Source organism: Dendrobates tinctorius, unplaced genomic scaffold (assembly GCF_039654945.1).
Source record: "Dendrobates tinctorius isolate UK_male_01 unplaced genomic scaffold, ASM3965494v1 ptg000266l, whole genome shotgun sequence".
NCBI classification, from domain to species: domain Eukaryota; kingdom Metazoa; phylum Chordata; class Amphibia; order Anura; family Dendrobatidae; genus Dendrobates; species Dendrobates tinctorius.
In genome coordinates, this window is record NW_027361933.1 from 1,040,345 (window position 1) to 1,055,200 (window position 14,856).

General features: G+C 39.8%; 1 protein-coding gene across 3 annotated transcripts in view; it reads right to left on the reverse strand.

Moving 5' to 3' along the window:
- Nucleotides 1-283: 283 nt before the first annotated feature.
- The window catches only part of LOC141069562 (uncharacterized), a 125,450-nt gene continuing 110,877 nt past the window's right edge, over nt 284-14,856 (reverse strand). For 2 of the 3 annotated variants that reach the window (XM_073559226.1, XM_073559228.1), the window contains 5 exons: nt 11,470-11,593; nt 9,677-9,804; nt 9,388-9,579; nt 9,181-9,304; nt 284-2,016 (listed from right to left, as the gene is read on the reverse strand). In XM_073559226.1, the coding sequence (XP_073415327.1) occupies nt 1,169-2,016; nt 9,181-9,304; nt 9,388-9,579; nt 9,677-9,804; nt 11,470-11,593 (1,416 nt within the window). In that variant the 3' untranslated portion in view covers nt 284-1,168. The remainder of the gene's footprint in view (nt 2,017-9,180; nt 9,305-9,387; nt 9,580-9,676; nt 9,805-11,469; nt 11,594-14,856) is intronic. The other variant, XM_073559227.1, reaches the window with a different exon arrangement.

The window sequence follows — 14,856 nt, forward strand, 5'->3', positions numbered from 1 at the left end:
GGTATTCTGGTTACAAGTAAGCTGAGCAGCAGCACTCAGTGTCAGGCAGCAGCCGCAAAAGCAAACAAGATTTTAGGTGTATAAAAAGAGATAAAATCCCTTCATCACAACGTATTGTTACCCACATGTAAGGCCACATGTAAAACATGGAAATCAGTTTTGGGTTCCAATTCAGGCAGGAAAAAACAAAACAAAAAAAAAAGAAAACAAGAGTGTACATGAGTTTTCTGAAATCTTTTAGCTTTTGCTTGTACTGTCAAATGAAGTAAAATTAAAAGCAAAGTACCAGAAAGAGCAATTAAAATTTAAAAATTAACATAGCAAAAAAGAGCAACAGTATTTACATGCCCAGGTCACAGAACAAATGCACTATTATGATGCCAACATTGATAGGCTTGGCTGCACTCTGAACAAATATAACATGCAAAAACATGTTTAGAAAACATGAGGCATTGGTCGATATTTTGGCCAAAATACACAAGCTCGCCACCAGTGTCAAGTGTCCTCATACTTGTGAATCCCTACACTAAAATTAAAGGCAAAGTACCAGACCTACGCCCCATACAAGCATTTTATGTGTAAGCAATCACCCCTCCATGAATTGATAGGTTGTGAGTGGGTCTCTCTTCAGTATTTTGTACCTGTGTTGCCTCTATCTTTATTAAGTAGGTTTGCTGTATTCTGAGAGTGCATTCATTTTTGATGCCTAATGCCCCCTTTTTACTGTACAATGAAGCTTTTCTGCAAAAAAAAAAAACAGAGCAGAATATGCTGCAAAAACAGTGTGTGACCATAGCCTAACAGTACTCAGCATCAAAAACAATGGGGTGAGTACCTTAATGATTTGCAGTTCTAAACTACACACAATTGTGATAACTAGATAATATTGAATAAAATGCAGTTTAGACATGGACGTTTCACATGGACTTTGCAGAGGAGGATTAAAGTCAAATCTCTTCCAACAACTTGTGAATATATTCAATATCTGATTTCTGAACAAAATATTTTCTATATTTCGAACATGAAAGGCATTCTCTGTATAAGTTAACAGATGTGTATCAAAATTTGATTTTTATTTGATATCTCCTACAATCTGAACATAAAAAGGTTTTAACTCATGAGATTATTTTTGTATATATAATATATATCGCCAAAAAACAATGTTTTATTATAAAACATTTTTTACAATCTGAACATGAATATGATTTTTCACTGTGTGAGTTGCCAGATGTCTCTCAAGATGTGACTTTCTTGCAAAACTTCTCCTGCATTCGGAACATAAAAAAGGTTTATCTCCTGTGTGAGTAATTTGATGTCTCTCACAATGACGTTTGACCACAAAACTTTTCCCGCATTCCAAACATGAAAATGGCTTCTCTCCTGTGTGAGTTCTCAAATGTTCAACAAGAATTGATTTCTTGGTAAAACATTTCCCACATTCTGAACATGCAAATGGTCTCACTCCTGTGTGTGTCTTCTGATGGCGATCAAGATGCGATTTTTTGTAGAAACCTCTTCCGCATTCTGAACATAAAAATGCCTTCTCTCCTGTATGAGTGAGTTGATGCTCGACAACAGCAGATTTCTTGGTAAAACATTTCCCACATTCAGAACATGCAAATGGTTTCTCCCCTGTGTGAACTCTTTGATGTTCAACTAGAATTGATTTCTTGGTAAAACATTTCGCACATTCAGAACATGAAAATGGCCTCTCATTTCTATGCATTCTCATGTGCATGGAAAGGTTAAATATGTTTTTATAATGTCGTCCACATTCAGAACAAGTAAAAATTTTATCTTTTCTAGTGCCTGTAGTTTGTTTAACAGTTGGTGATTGATCACATGATGGAGCGTCTTCGTTATCTGGATCAGATAATACACCTCTGCTGGAAAGGACTGACGAATCATTTGAAGTAAAGAAGTGTTTCATGGAAGAAGGGTGAAAGATATCTTTAAGTTGTGCTTTATACTCTGGGAATAAAGGATACACCGCTGAGAGTTTGGTGCCGTCATCTGCTGAAAATAAAAGCAGATTTTTAGTTTTGATCTCAAAACACAGTGATGTACATATTATATACACATGCACAAAATTGTTGGTATCCCTCTGTTAAGGTAAGAACCCACAATGTTCACTAAAATAACTTGAAGCTGAGAAAAGTAATTTTGAGTTAAAATGTACTGGATATCAACTAATGAATATCAGACATTGCTTTTGTATTATGGTCCAATAAAAAAAAAATAAAGAAAATTAATCAAAATGTCTTGGACAAAAATGGTACCTCTAGAAATGATTGAAAATAATTTAACCATGTGAACCTAAGGTGTCCTATAATTAGCATGACACGTGTCTACAAAATTGTAATCTGTCAGTATATTTATTTAGAGGATGAAAGGTAGTCACTGTGCTGTTTACTATCATGGTATTTACCACACTGAAGATAGACCAAAGCATGGACCAAAAAAAACCTAATAAGGCTGGTTTCACACTTGCGTTTTTTTGCGCTGCGTTTTTGCGCATACAGGGGCATGCATTTTTCCCCCCTATATTTAACATGGGTGCGCATTGTCATGCGTTTGTACGCGTTTGTATGCGCATGCGATTTTTTGTAGTGTGCGCCCAGGCGCACAAAATGCAACCTGTTGCATTTTTGGTGCGTCTGACCTGTCTCAAAAAAACGCATGCGCACGCAATGCACACGGAATTCACCCAAAAACACATTAAAGTCCATGGGAGCGCTGACGTGCGCATGCTCATGCGCACGTCTACGTTTAAAAACGCATGCGTTTTTTTGTAAAAACCATGCACAAGAAAACGCATTAGAAACGCATGATGCGTTTTTTATGCGCGTTTGCACTGCGCACGCAGCGCAAAAAAACGCAAGTGTGAAAGTAGCCTAAGAAAGTTGTCTCCAGAGATAAGAAAATTATAGACAAACATATTAAAGTCAACGGCTAAAAGACCATCTGCAACAGCTTGAATTTCCTGTTACTAAAATTGCACATATTACTTAGGAGGCTTAAGGTCTATAGTGGATGTGGCCACAAGAGGAAAATTGACGAGACACATAATACGAATGGTAACCAGAGGCCAGAACAACTTTCAAATAAGTTAAAGGTAAACTCCAAGGTCAAGGTACATCATTGTCAGATCACACCATCTGTCATGTTCATGTCCAAAGTAGACTTCATAGAAGATGAACGAGGAGGAAATCACTGTTGAAAGTAAATAATTAAAAAACAAATTTGCCAAAATGCATATTGATCAGCCACAAAGCTTCCGGGAAAAAGTCCTTTGGACAGATGAGACAAAACTGAAGGTTTTTGGCAAGACACATCAGCTCTATGTTCACAGACACAAATGAAACATACAAAGAAAAGAGCACTGTATCTACTGTGAAACATGGAGGAGGCTCTGTGTTTTGGAGCTGCTTTGCTGCATCTAGCACAGGGTGTCTAGAATCTGTGCAGGGCACAATGAATCAATAAGACTTTCAAGGCATTCTGGAGCCAAATGAGCTGTCCATTTTCAGAAAGCCTGGTCTGAGTTGCAGCTCATTGGTCCTCCAACAAGATAATGACCCAAAATACAGCTAAAAACATCCAAAAATGGCTACGAACAAAGCATGGGACTGTCCCGAAGTTACTTCTATGAGCCCTGATCTAAATGCTATTGAACATCTGAACATCTATGGAAGGAGCGGAAATATCCAGTCTGGAAAAGGCTCCCATCGCACCTGCGACAACTGGAGCAGTTTGCCCACAAGGAGTGGGCCAAAATACATGTGGATTGATGCAGAAGTCTCAGGGAGTTATAGAAATCATTTGTTTGCAATAATTGCCTCAAAAGGTTGTATAGCTAAATATTAAGTTAAGGTACCATCATTTCTGTCCAGAACAGTTTCATTAGTGTGTTTTATTATTTTTCTGTTGAAAAAAAACCAATGTCTGATTTTCATTAGTTTATTGTCAATAAATTTAAAATTACTTTAGTCAGTTTCAAGTAATTTCAGGGACCATTTGTGTGTCTAAAATTTAAAAATATTTTAAGCCATACCAAAAAAATAAATATGTACATGTCCATGTTTTTTTCACGAACCATCTATCCATGCAAAATAAATTGAGATATGCGTTTTTTTCTACCAGCATGGATGACAAGGGCCAATGCAAGTCTGGGGAGAGACAGCCACATGAGAGGACAAGACAACATCTGCAAGGATTAATCTTCATGTTCTCATACAGCTGCAGCCCTCTGTCAGCCCTGCTCTGGGCTGTATCTGCTCACCTCCCGTACTGTACTACCTTTCCTGTTCAGCCCTGTCCCCTCTGCTCCACAACAGCCTTACTGCAGCCACCAGTGTCCTCACCACACAGTCACACCATATGTTCTCACCTGATCTCTCTACTGTCACCAGCCCCACTGCACTCCTCTGTGTCCCCCTTCCATAGCCTCAACATCTGTCACCTCTCCATCATTCTTCATCACTCCCATCCAGCACATCGAGAGCCTCACAATCAGGACTGCTTTTAACTCCTTGTACTATGTACACAGTATTAGAGAGATAATTGAGTAGTATTATAACTGTAGACTTGTCTGTAATAAATATCCTTTATTGAAGCACTGCTTTGTCTTGATTAGTCAACATTCATATATTATGTAGCAAAGGAACAGGTGGGTTATTAGCCAGATATTGGTTATTGATAGTCCAGCCTGACATTAATAATTAATTTATCGAATATCCTGTAACATTTTTTTGAGTTAGGCCCTACTGTTGTGATTTTGTTTTTTGTGTTTTGCTCCGTGAAGACCTGTGGGTCATTATCTGTGAACTGATCAGGCCAGAGGGACAGATAGCATTAATACACAGTGCAGTGTTGTGGAATTCTACGCGTTCAGTGCCCTGATAGTTCAGACCAGTGACGTAACTTCTTCAACCTAAGCAATACACAATACAAAATCCACAACAGGAGAACCCAATCTTTTGTTTTGTCTGATTTTTAACGTTTTTGTGATTCTTTTGCATGCTCCCTACAACGCATATGGATATTGGGAGATCATCACGTCACGCTGTTTGAAGACCATCAATGTTTAGGTTCATCTAAGAAGTGCAGCTGGAAGGGCGAAAAGGACCTTTTTCCAAGCAGTGCAAGAAGGACGAAGGAAAAGAAGACACCAAACAAGATGGCCACCGAACAAGTGAGGATGAGCATCTCCACAATGTAACACCTGTCTAGAAATAGCACTTTAAACCCCATACTTCCCAACACTTACAAATCCATAGAGATGCTCTGGTCAGCTTTGCTGGACAAGGCACATTTGATGCTTTCAGTGTTTGCAATATGGACACATAAGGAGAAATTCTCCTCAATGGATATAGAACCATAACGACCCTGAAAAAACTGGCGATAATAATGGTATGAAGATGAAACCTAATTATGCCAGAAGAGTGGGGAGGGGTGGGAAACAGGTAGACAGAAATCAGGAATATAAACAAGGGCAGGCACAGAAACATGTGGCCATTGTAAATGCCCAATCTCAGGATACAGTTGGTGTGGAATTTATGGATTGCACAAAAAGAACTAATGTTGAGAACACACAAGTGGCAGTATGTACATCACAGGTACTTACTAGGAGTCTTGTCTTCATCGATTGACAAGCAGATATACCTAAACATCTGGCGCCTGTATGTCACATCACACTGGATGTTTCTGGGAGACCCCACAAAGGCCAGAATCAAAGATCAAGACACGCAAATCATGCTTGACACTGGTGCGGAAATCTCCATCACTAATGACAAACATCTTTTATATCCCAACAGCCCTCAGTGTGGAGTGATCAGATTTGATCACCAATAAGGGGGGGAGGGGGGTGAAGACTCACAGAATCTACAAAGTTATCATCCAGACTGCCAAATCCATGACGCCCAGGATCCCAATGTGGTATTACCCCAGTTCTGACAACATTAGTGGAATTGATGTAATGACCCAAAATAAACTTCATTGTATGGAAGGGACCCAGGGAATCCAAGGTGTGTATCATACAACCCCAGTGTCCAGGACCACACTTTCCAGCAATGAAAAGCTCAGCAGATGCGGCTGTAACAGAATGTCACCCCCAGCCTCTACACATGGAATGCTAATGTAAGCCTGATTACAGTATGGTCCTTGTCCTGTATCTGGTGGGGGCATGCTTGTCTTTGTTCCACTCTGCAAGGGGCATCTCCAATACACAAACCTGTAGAGAGACTGCAGACAGGGTTTCTGGAATATGCTTAATCCATGGAGCTATGTTTAAGGGGGTGGGTGTTGGGATCAGCCCCCTTGTTGGGCAGAGATACTAAGAGCGGTAGGACAATAAGCCACATGTTCAGTTAGTTGATACCGTGTGCTTTGAAGGGCAAGGATCTGCAGATGCGGCCAGGTCCTGCGCCATGTATGTAGATTGGAGATCATTTGCCACATAGAATTGTGATGTATCACCACCCTGCTAGATTTGAGGACTGAATCTAAAGACTGTTGTTGGTGGTGACCTGTGAAGGGCTGGGATCTTATGCTGAGGCGAAATCACTGTGACCGGGCGTATTGTTAAAAGCTGTCACGTCGGACTGTGTTGTATCCCTCATCTGCTGGATCCATTAAACTCATCCAAGGACTATTTCTGTATTTCGTTGGCATCGGATTACTGAGTGGCACCCCCGGATCTGCTCTCTTTGTGGGAACTCATTGTGGATTCATTGTGGACTCATTACGAATGTTGCAGAATTATCTTCATTTGTGTTGCCCCAGTTCCCTGTTCCAATAAATCTCGTTGGATTGTTTATCGGCCTAGTGTCTCTTCCTGCTCTGTCGCATACCCAGTCACAGCACTCAAACACAAATGGCCAGAGGTCTCTCATAACATAGACTTCCAACCCATTGTGTAAGAACATCCTGATCTGCGCAGCCAGATAAAAATGTTGAAGATTGATTGGTGTTCAGGTGGGTATACAAGGACCAGACCCACCACCTCAATGCCAATAACGCTTCCCAACAGAAGTGACCTAGTCGATACTCCACACTGTCCTGGAACTGGAGACAAGGGGAGTGGTCATAGAGGGAAATTCAAAGTGTAACAAGCCTGTATGGCCAGTAAAGAAGAAGGACACCAATGCATGGTGTCTCACTATAGACCTACGTGTCCTTAACAAATACAGCAAAGGGTCTGCCTTTGCTGTTCAACAGACTCCCGACATAATGGCAAGGATAAATGGCAAAAGTCGTATATTCTCATCCATCGATGTCGCCAATGGGTTCTTTTCAATCGAACACACTAAGAACATCTGGAAGACAGGGTCATCTTTGTTGATGGCTTTCAATTTTGTCTGCATGGCACCTATGTGACACAATTTGCGGTTCTGGATGAGACCACAGGCACCCAGAGTTGTCAGGTTAGCGGGTCACATGTCAGCACAACACGCTGAACTGGAGGCTGTCAAGGAGGCTCTCCTCCTTCAACCGCCAGGGAATCATACTATGTATGGCGACAGTTCATATGTAGTTCAATCTCTCACCCTGCACCTGCACACATGGAAGAGAAGAGAATTCGTGGTCAACCAAAATACACCTCTGGCCCACGCAACAGTCCCAAAATAATTGTAGCAATAGGGCTTTGCACATCCGGCAGAGGCTTCAATTATTAAAGTCCCAGCACACCAGAGAGAACAGCCTTGGATCTTAGGGCACAACAAGGCTAACAAATTGGCCAAGTTTGCAGCAGTATCTGGGGTCATTCGGGAACCAGGTACTGAACAGATTTCTACATTCCAGATAGCAGTGAGACAGCTCAAGCTGAATGATGGCCCTGTGTCATTTGTTGAGGAACTGGCAAAAGACTCTCTTCTAATGACACACGTCACAACTCCATCACAGCTCCACAGCATCCCTAAATAGTGTCCAACGTTAGGGGATCCGGTGTTATGATACCAGTAGACATCTTCCTCTATCAATAGTCCCTTAGCATCTGCAGGCAGAGCTGACCAGACTAAACCATCAATTGTTTGGACGCCTACTGTACCTCATGAGGGACAAACTCTACTGGTCTGGAATGACCAAAATGGTAGAGTAAATCACCCAACAATGACTGGTATGTGCTCAGATTAACTCAAGGGCATCAACCCTGAAGCCAGTGTTGCAGCATCAGCAGAAGGTCCTTGGTCCGCAATCAAGATTTATTACATAGGACCATTAAAAACAGGAAGTTGTAACTGCTGATACGCACTGGTGGTGGTGGATGTCTTCTCCAAATGAGTAGAAGACATTCACATTGGTCAATTAGTTGGCTACCACTACAGTCTGGGTTCTCTGGGAACATGCTCTGTCACAATCTAATTTTCCCCAGATTAACATAATCAGACAGAGGAACACATATTTAGATTGTGAGCCCCATCCGAGTCAGCGATGATAATGTGTGCAAACTGTAAAGCCCTGAGGAATATGTTGGTGCTATATAAATAAAAGATTATTATTACTACTTCCCAGGTAAGGTCATGAAAGCGCTTTCTGAACTTCTAGACATAAAGAAGAGGCTTCATGTCCCTTACCACACTCAATCAGCAGGTATTGTGGAACCATACAATCAAAACACGAATTCTAAAGCACTGTTGGAGAGGGGTTCCTCATGGGTAACGTCCCTTCCGGCAGTGCTGGACGCAAAAAATATCACAAAAAAAACTAGACTGTAGACTTGTGTGTGTAATAAATATCCTTTATCGATACACTGTTTTGTCTCAACTAGTATATACTGTAGTATAAGGAACAGATAACGTTAAGGCATTACTAAGTGGATATTATTTATTAATAGTCGAGTTTGACATTAATAGTTAATATCAGAACCTCAATAAAGGTGGATGAATCCCCCCTTTAATAATTAGCATTTTTGGCAGGAAACTGGCTGTTTTTCACTGGCCAAACCATAAATCTTTAATAAATCTGACAACTGGTCCAGCAGAGTGCTCATGACTTATAGCTCTGTGGCTACTATTGCATGCGTTTCATGTTATATACTGTATGTCCTTGGACAAAAGAGGCATGGAACAGCTGTCTGAAGCACTTACGTTGAAAAGCTAATTATGAAGTTAAAATAGTTATAAAATATCTGGTTAGCCCAAAAAACTGCTGTATGCTTTACAAGTGATCTTCTCTTACCCAGGGACGTGAAGAGCTGAGGATTCTCCATCACAATGTCCTGGTACTGATCCTTGTGATCTTCTATGTACTCCCACTCCTCCATGGAGAAATAGACGGTGACATCCTGACACCTATAAGGCAGCTGACACACACAATAATGCATTACTATCCACACTTCTTCTTGGAGTCACTATGTAAAGTTCCAGTATTCCCGGCACCGCTCACCTCTCCAGTCAGCAGATGAATGATCATGTTGGTGAGGTCTAAGATTCTTTGCTTACTGATTCTGTCATGTGCCAGTAAATGAAGACTAGGCTCTGTGAGAGCACTATGGGTTTTAGCCGATCCATCAGGTACATGGGGTCGACTGATCGAGGTCACACACTCGCCAGATGTCCTCTGCACTACTGCATAATCCTGTGTGAGAGGAAAATATATTCTCAGAATCCCTTTCTTCTCCAGTCAAATCACGATGTGATGGATAAGACACTATATAACCTCCAGAGTTCCTCACCTCACCAGTCAGCAGGTAGATCATTTCCAAGCAGAGATTCAATATACACTTGGTATTATCTGGAGAATTGGCTAATATGGTCTGGTAAAGGTAACTATGAGGAGACATCAATGCTGAGAAATTCTGTACTGCAAGAGGAAATACATTCAGGTCATGTCAATGGAAGTCTCTTAGGAGATGTTAAATGAAACAAAGAGCTAAGTCCTCAACTCATATACACTGAAACAGTGACTACTAGGGCAAAACTCTAATAATAACTCTAATAATAATATACAAAGCTCTAATATTAGCAGTAGTTTAAAACTCCAAAAATAGTATACAAAATTCTAATAATTCTAATAATGACAACAACAACAACAACAACAATAGTAGTATAAACAAAATAGTATAAACAACATAAAAAGGAAGAAGGGGCATAAGAAAAGTCCAAATAAGAAAGTAAGAGATTATATTATATTATATTATGCCCATAAAATAAAATGTTTTATTGAAAAAATATACTTAACATATAAAAGATTCCAAGCAACATAAATCATAGTCAAAGCAAGGTGCCAAAGAAATTGCATGGGTACACAATGAAATCAATCCAGCAGGTTATAAAGGTTGTAATAACATACGTTACAGGGCAGAATGAAGGTTATTAAGTGTACCAAGTCACCAATCCCATGTGAATTGCCTTGTTACCCATACAATAAACCATGTAAAAATCACAAAAGCGATTACATATATTATTGCTGATATGCACGTCTCCCTGATGCCCCACCATGTGTTTTGCCCGTCTTTTTCAGTGGCTCCACTTCAGTGTGTGCACATGCAAATGTTTGTAGCACCTTGCTTTAATTATTTATTTTGCCTGTACTTGGGACCTTTTATATGCTGTTATGTATATATTTTTTCTATAAAATATTTGATATTATGGGCATATTATACCCACTTATTTGGGCTTTTCATATGCCCTCTCTTCCTTTTCGTGTTGTTTATACTAGACATAAAATTAGCTTTGTACGGTAAGCAGCACTTCAGGAAATCTAAAAATATTTTTCCTCCTTAAAAGTTCACTAATCAAGAATAAGAACCTTTGTTAAAGGGAATCTGTCACCCCATTTTTGTACTATCAGCTGCCGGCACCGCCATCAGGGGCTTATCTACAGCATTCTGTAATGCTGTAGATAAGCCTCCAATGTAACCTGAAAGATAAGAAAAACGAGTTATATTATACTCACCCGGGGGGCGGTCGGGTCTTGGTCCGAGAGGTATCACGGTCTGGCGCCTCCCATCTTGGAGCGGTGACGTCCTCTTCTTTGCTACCCGTCGCGGCTCCAGCGCAGGCGTACTTTACCTGCCCTGTTGAGGGCAGAGTAAAGTACTGCAGTGTGCAGGTGCCGGACCTCTTTGACCTGGTACGGCACCTGCGCACTGCAGTACTCTGCTCTGCCCTCAACAGGGTAGAGAAGAGTGCGCCTGTGCAGGAGCCACGATGGGAAGCAAAGAAGAGGACGTCACAGTTAGAAGATGAGAGGCGCTAGACCGGACCGCTACACCCATCGGACCCGGACAGCCCCTTGGTGAGTATAATATATCTCATTTTTCTTATCTTTCAGGTTACATCGGGGGCTTATCTACAGCATTACAGAATGCTGTAGATAAGCCCCTGATGTCAGTGCCGGCAGCTCATAGTCGAAAAAGGGGTGACAAATTCCCTTTAAGGCAATGTTACCTTTATCTCAGATTTGCGATGGACATTTCATGCTGAAATTCTGAACTCTTTGTAATCAGTAAAAGACTCTACTCACCTGGAGACATAAGGGACGTGTTGTTCTCCATCATTACTCCGGTGTACTGATCCTTGTGTCCTTCTAAATACTCCCACTCCTCCATGGAGAAATAGACAACGACATCCTGACATCTAATAGGAACCTGATATATACGATACAAATTCACAAGATACAGAATCAATGGACAAAAAAAACACCTAATCTAGCTAGTGGTTTCTCCAAATTCACAAAAAATTACATGAATAAACCTAATTTGCAATGCGGGTTGAATAATTTTTACAGCAACTCTCTACATAGGTGCAGACTTCGTTTAGTAGAACAGAAGAATATTTAGAATTGAGAGTCCTCAGTGGTTGATACCTTTTAATGGCTAACTGAACAGTCACCCATAGGGTGATCATGAGTGTTATAGGTGAAGTTATTCGATTTGGGGGGCTTTTTAGGCACTAGATAGACCTGGGGTCCGTTGTTTCTTCTTTGATTGTGGACATGGTAGAGGAAAAATGGCTCCAAAATCAAATAAAATCTTGAATTTATTGTGTACAGAGAATCCAGTGCGGTACATATAATTGTGACGTTCGGTCAAACATTTCTCAAACATGCACTATTCCAAAATAACAAAAAGAACGACAAACAAGTATAAATAAATACATATCAGGTGAAATCATGTGTATCATCACATGTAGTATAATACAGGATGGAAAATTGAGCATATAAAGCAAATTCACATCACATTAGAGTACATATCCTTGGGAAGGCAAAGTCCCTTAACTTTGCACCAGAGCCTGTTTACGCCATCATTACTAGGCCAAATTTTTCAAGTCTGACCAGTGTCACTTTATGAGGTAGTAACACTGGAACGCTTCAAGGTATGCCAGGGATTCGGAGATTGTTTCTTGTTACATATTATATTCTATGACAGTGGTAAAATTAGTTTGATATAACATACCTTTATTTCTGAAAATATCAGAAATTTGGCGAAAATTTCTCTTCTTTCAAACTTTTAATTTTTGTGCCCTTAAGTCAGAGTCATGTCACACAAAATAGTTAATAAATAACATTTCACACATGTCTACTTTACTTCAGCATAATTTTTTAAAAATATTTTTTTTTTACATAGTTAGAAGGGTTAAAAGTTGACCAGCGATTTCTCATTTTTCCATAAATTTAACAAAAACATTTTTTTAGGGACCACCTCACAGTGAAGTCACTTTGGGGCCTATATGATAGAAAATAGTTAAAAAGTGACACCATTCTAAAAACTGCACCCCTCAAGGTGCTCAAAAACACATTCAAGAAGTTTATTAACCCTTCAGGTGCTTCACATGAATTTATGGAATTTGGAAGGGAAAAAAAACACTTAACCCCTTAATGACCACCAATAGGTATTTTTACTGACCTGCGATATAAGAGACTAGCATTCCCCGACGGGTGACAATTATGCAGTTGTCAGCTACACACCACACTATACTTGACAACTTGCTTCATCAGCCACGATCAGGGTTGGCACCGACCATGGCCATTTAACCCCTTACATGCTGCTGTCAATAGTGACTACAGCATCTAAAAGGTTAACAGAATGCTTAAGCTGCCTCTTTAACCCCATTTGCACTCCTAGATCATGATTGTGTGGTCCTGATGCTTGCCATGGCGGTCCATGGCCAATTAACGGCATTAACGTCTGCTGGCTATAGTGGCCTGTGAAGATATCAAAATTTAGATGGAAAAAATAAACTTTTTAATTCTTGTTATGCCACTTTGCATCAATTCCTGAAAAGTACCTGAAGAGTTAATGAAATATTTAAAAGCAATTTTAAATACGTTGAGGGGTGCGGTTTTTAAAATGATATCGCTTTTGGCGGTTTCCAATATATAGCACCTCCAAAGTCACTTCAAAACTGAACAGGTCCCTATAAAAAGATGAGTTTTGTAAATTCGCTTAAATAATTAAATTTACTGCTACATATTTAAACCTTTTAAAATGCTAACAAAATAAAACAACATTTTACAAATGGTGCTGATTTAAAGCAGACATGAGGGAAATGTTATTTATTAATGTTTTTGTGTGGTATGACTGGATTAAAGGGAGAATCACTCAAAATTTGAAAATTGCAAATTATTTATAATTTTTGCCATTTTTTTTTATATTTATGTAAATAAACGCAAAACATATCAACCTTACTTTACCATTATCATAAAGTATAACGTGCCATGAAAAAACAATCTCAAAATCAATGGGATATATAGAAACGTTCCATAGTTATTACTACATAAAGTGGTACTGGTCAGATTAAAAAAAATAAATAAAAAAATAGCCTGGTTAACTTTTACCCACAAAAATGTTACTTTAGCTCCACATTTTTCATTTTCACAAGGCTAACAGTAGAAAATGCACCACAAAATATGGTGTGAGATTTCTCAGGAGTAAGCCAATACTCCATATGTGGTGGAAAACTACTGCTTTGATGCAAGGCAGGGCCCTGGGGGCAAGTAGCACCGTTTGGGTTTTGTAGTGCAAAATTGGCTGGAATCAATAGCGGACGCCATGTCGTGTTTAGAGAGCCCTTGATGTGCTTAAACAGTGGAGATCCCACAAATTACCCCATTTTGGAAACTAGACCCCTCAGTGAATTTATCTAAGCACCTTGAACTCTCAGTGGCTTCCCAGAATTGTACAATGTTGAGCCCTGAAAACTAACCCCTTTCCGATGTTGGGGATAATAGTACGCCCACGTCGGACTCCCTCCCTTTGATGTGGGCTCCAGCGGTGAGCCCACATCTTTCCCAGCACATGTCAGCTGTTTTGAACAGTATGTAGCAGAGCCGATCAGGTTATGTCAGTTTCTAGTCTCCCATGGAGACTATTGTAGCATGCCAAAAGTAAAAAAATAAAATTAAAAAATATGTTTTTAAAAATATATATAAAAAATAAATAAAAGTTCAAATCACCCCTCTTCGCCCCTTTCAAAATAAAACCATAAAAAAAACATACATACACATATTTGGTATCAATGCGCTCAGAATCACCCGATCTATCAATAAAAACGTATTAACCTGATCGCTAAACGGCAAAGCGAGAAAAAAGTAAAAACGCCAGAATTACGTTTTTTGGTCGCAGCGACATTGCATTAAGATGCAATAACGGGCGATCAAAACAACGTATCTGCACAAAAGTAGTGTCATTAAAAACGTCAGCTCGGCGCACAAAAAATGAGCCCACACCCAACCCGAGGTCACGAAAAATGGAGACGCTATGGTTATCGGAAGATGGTGCAATTTTTTTTTTAACAATGACCTGGAGAATCATAATGGCAGGTCAGTTTTAGCATTTAGTGAACCTAGTAAAAAAGCAAAACAAAAAACAACTGTAGGATTGAACTTTTTTTGCAATTTCACAGAACTTAG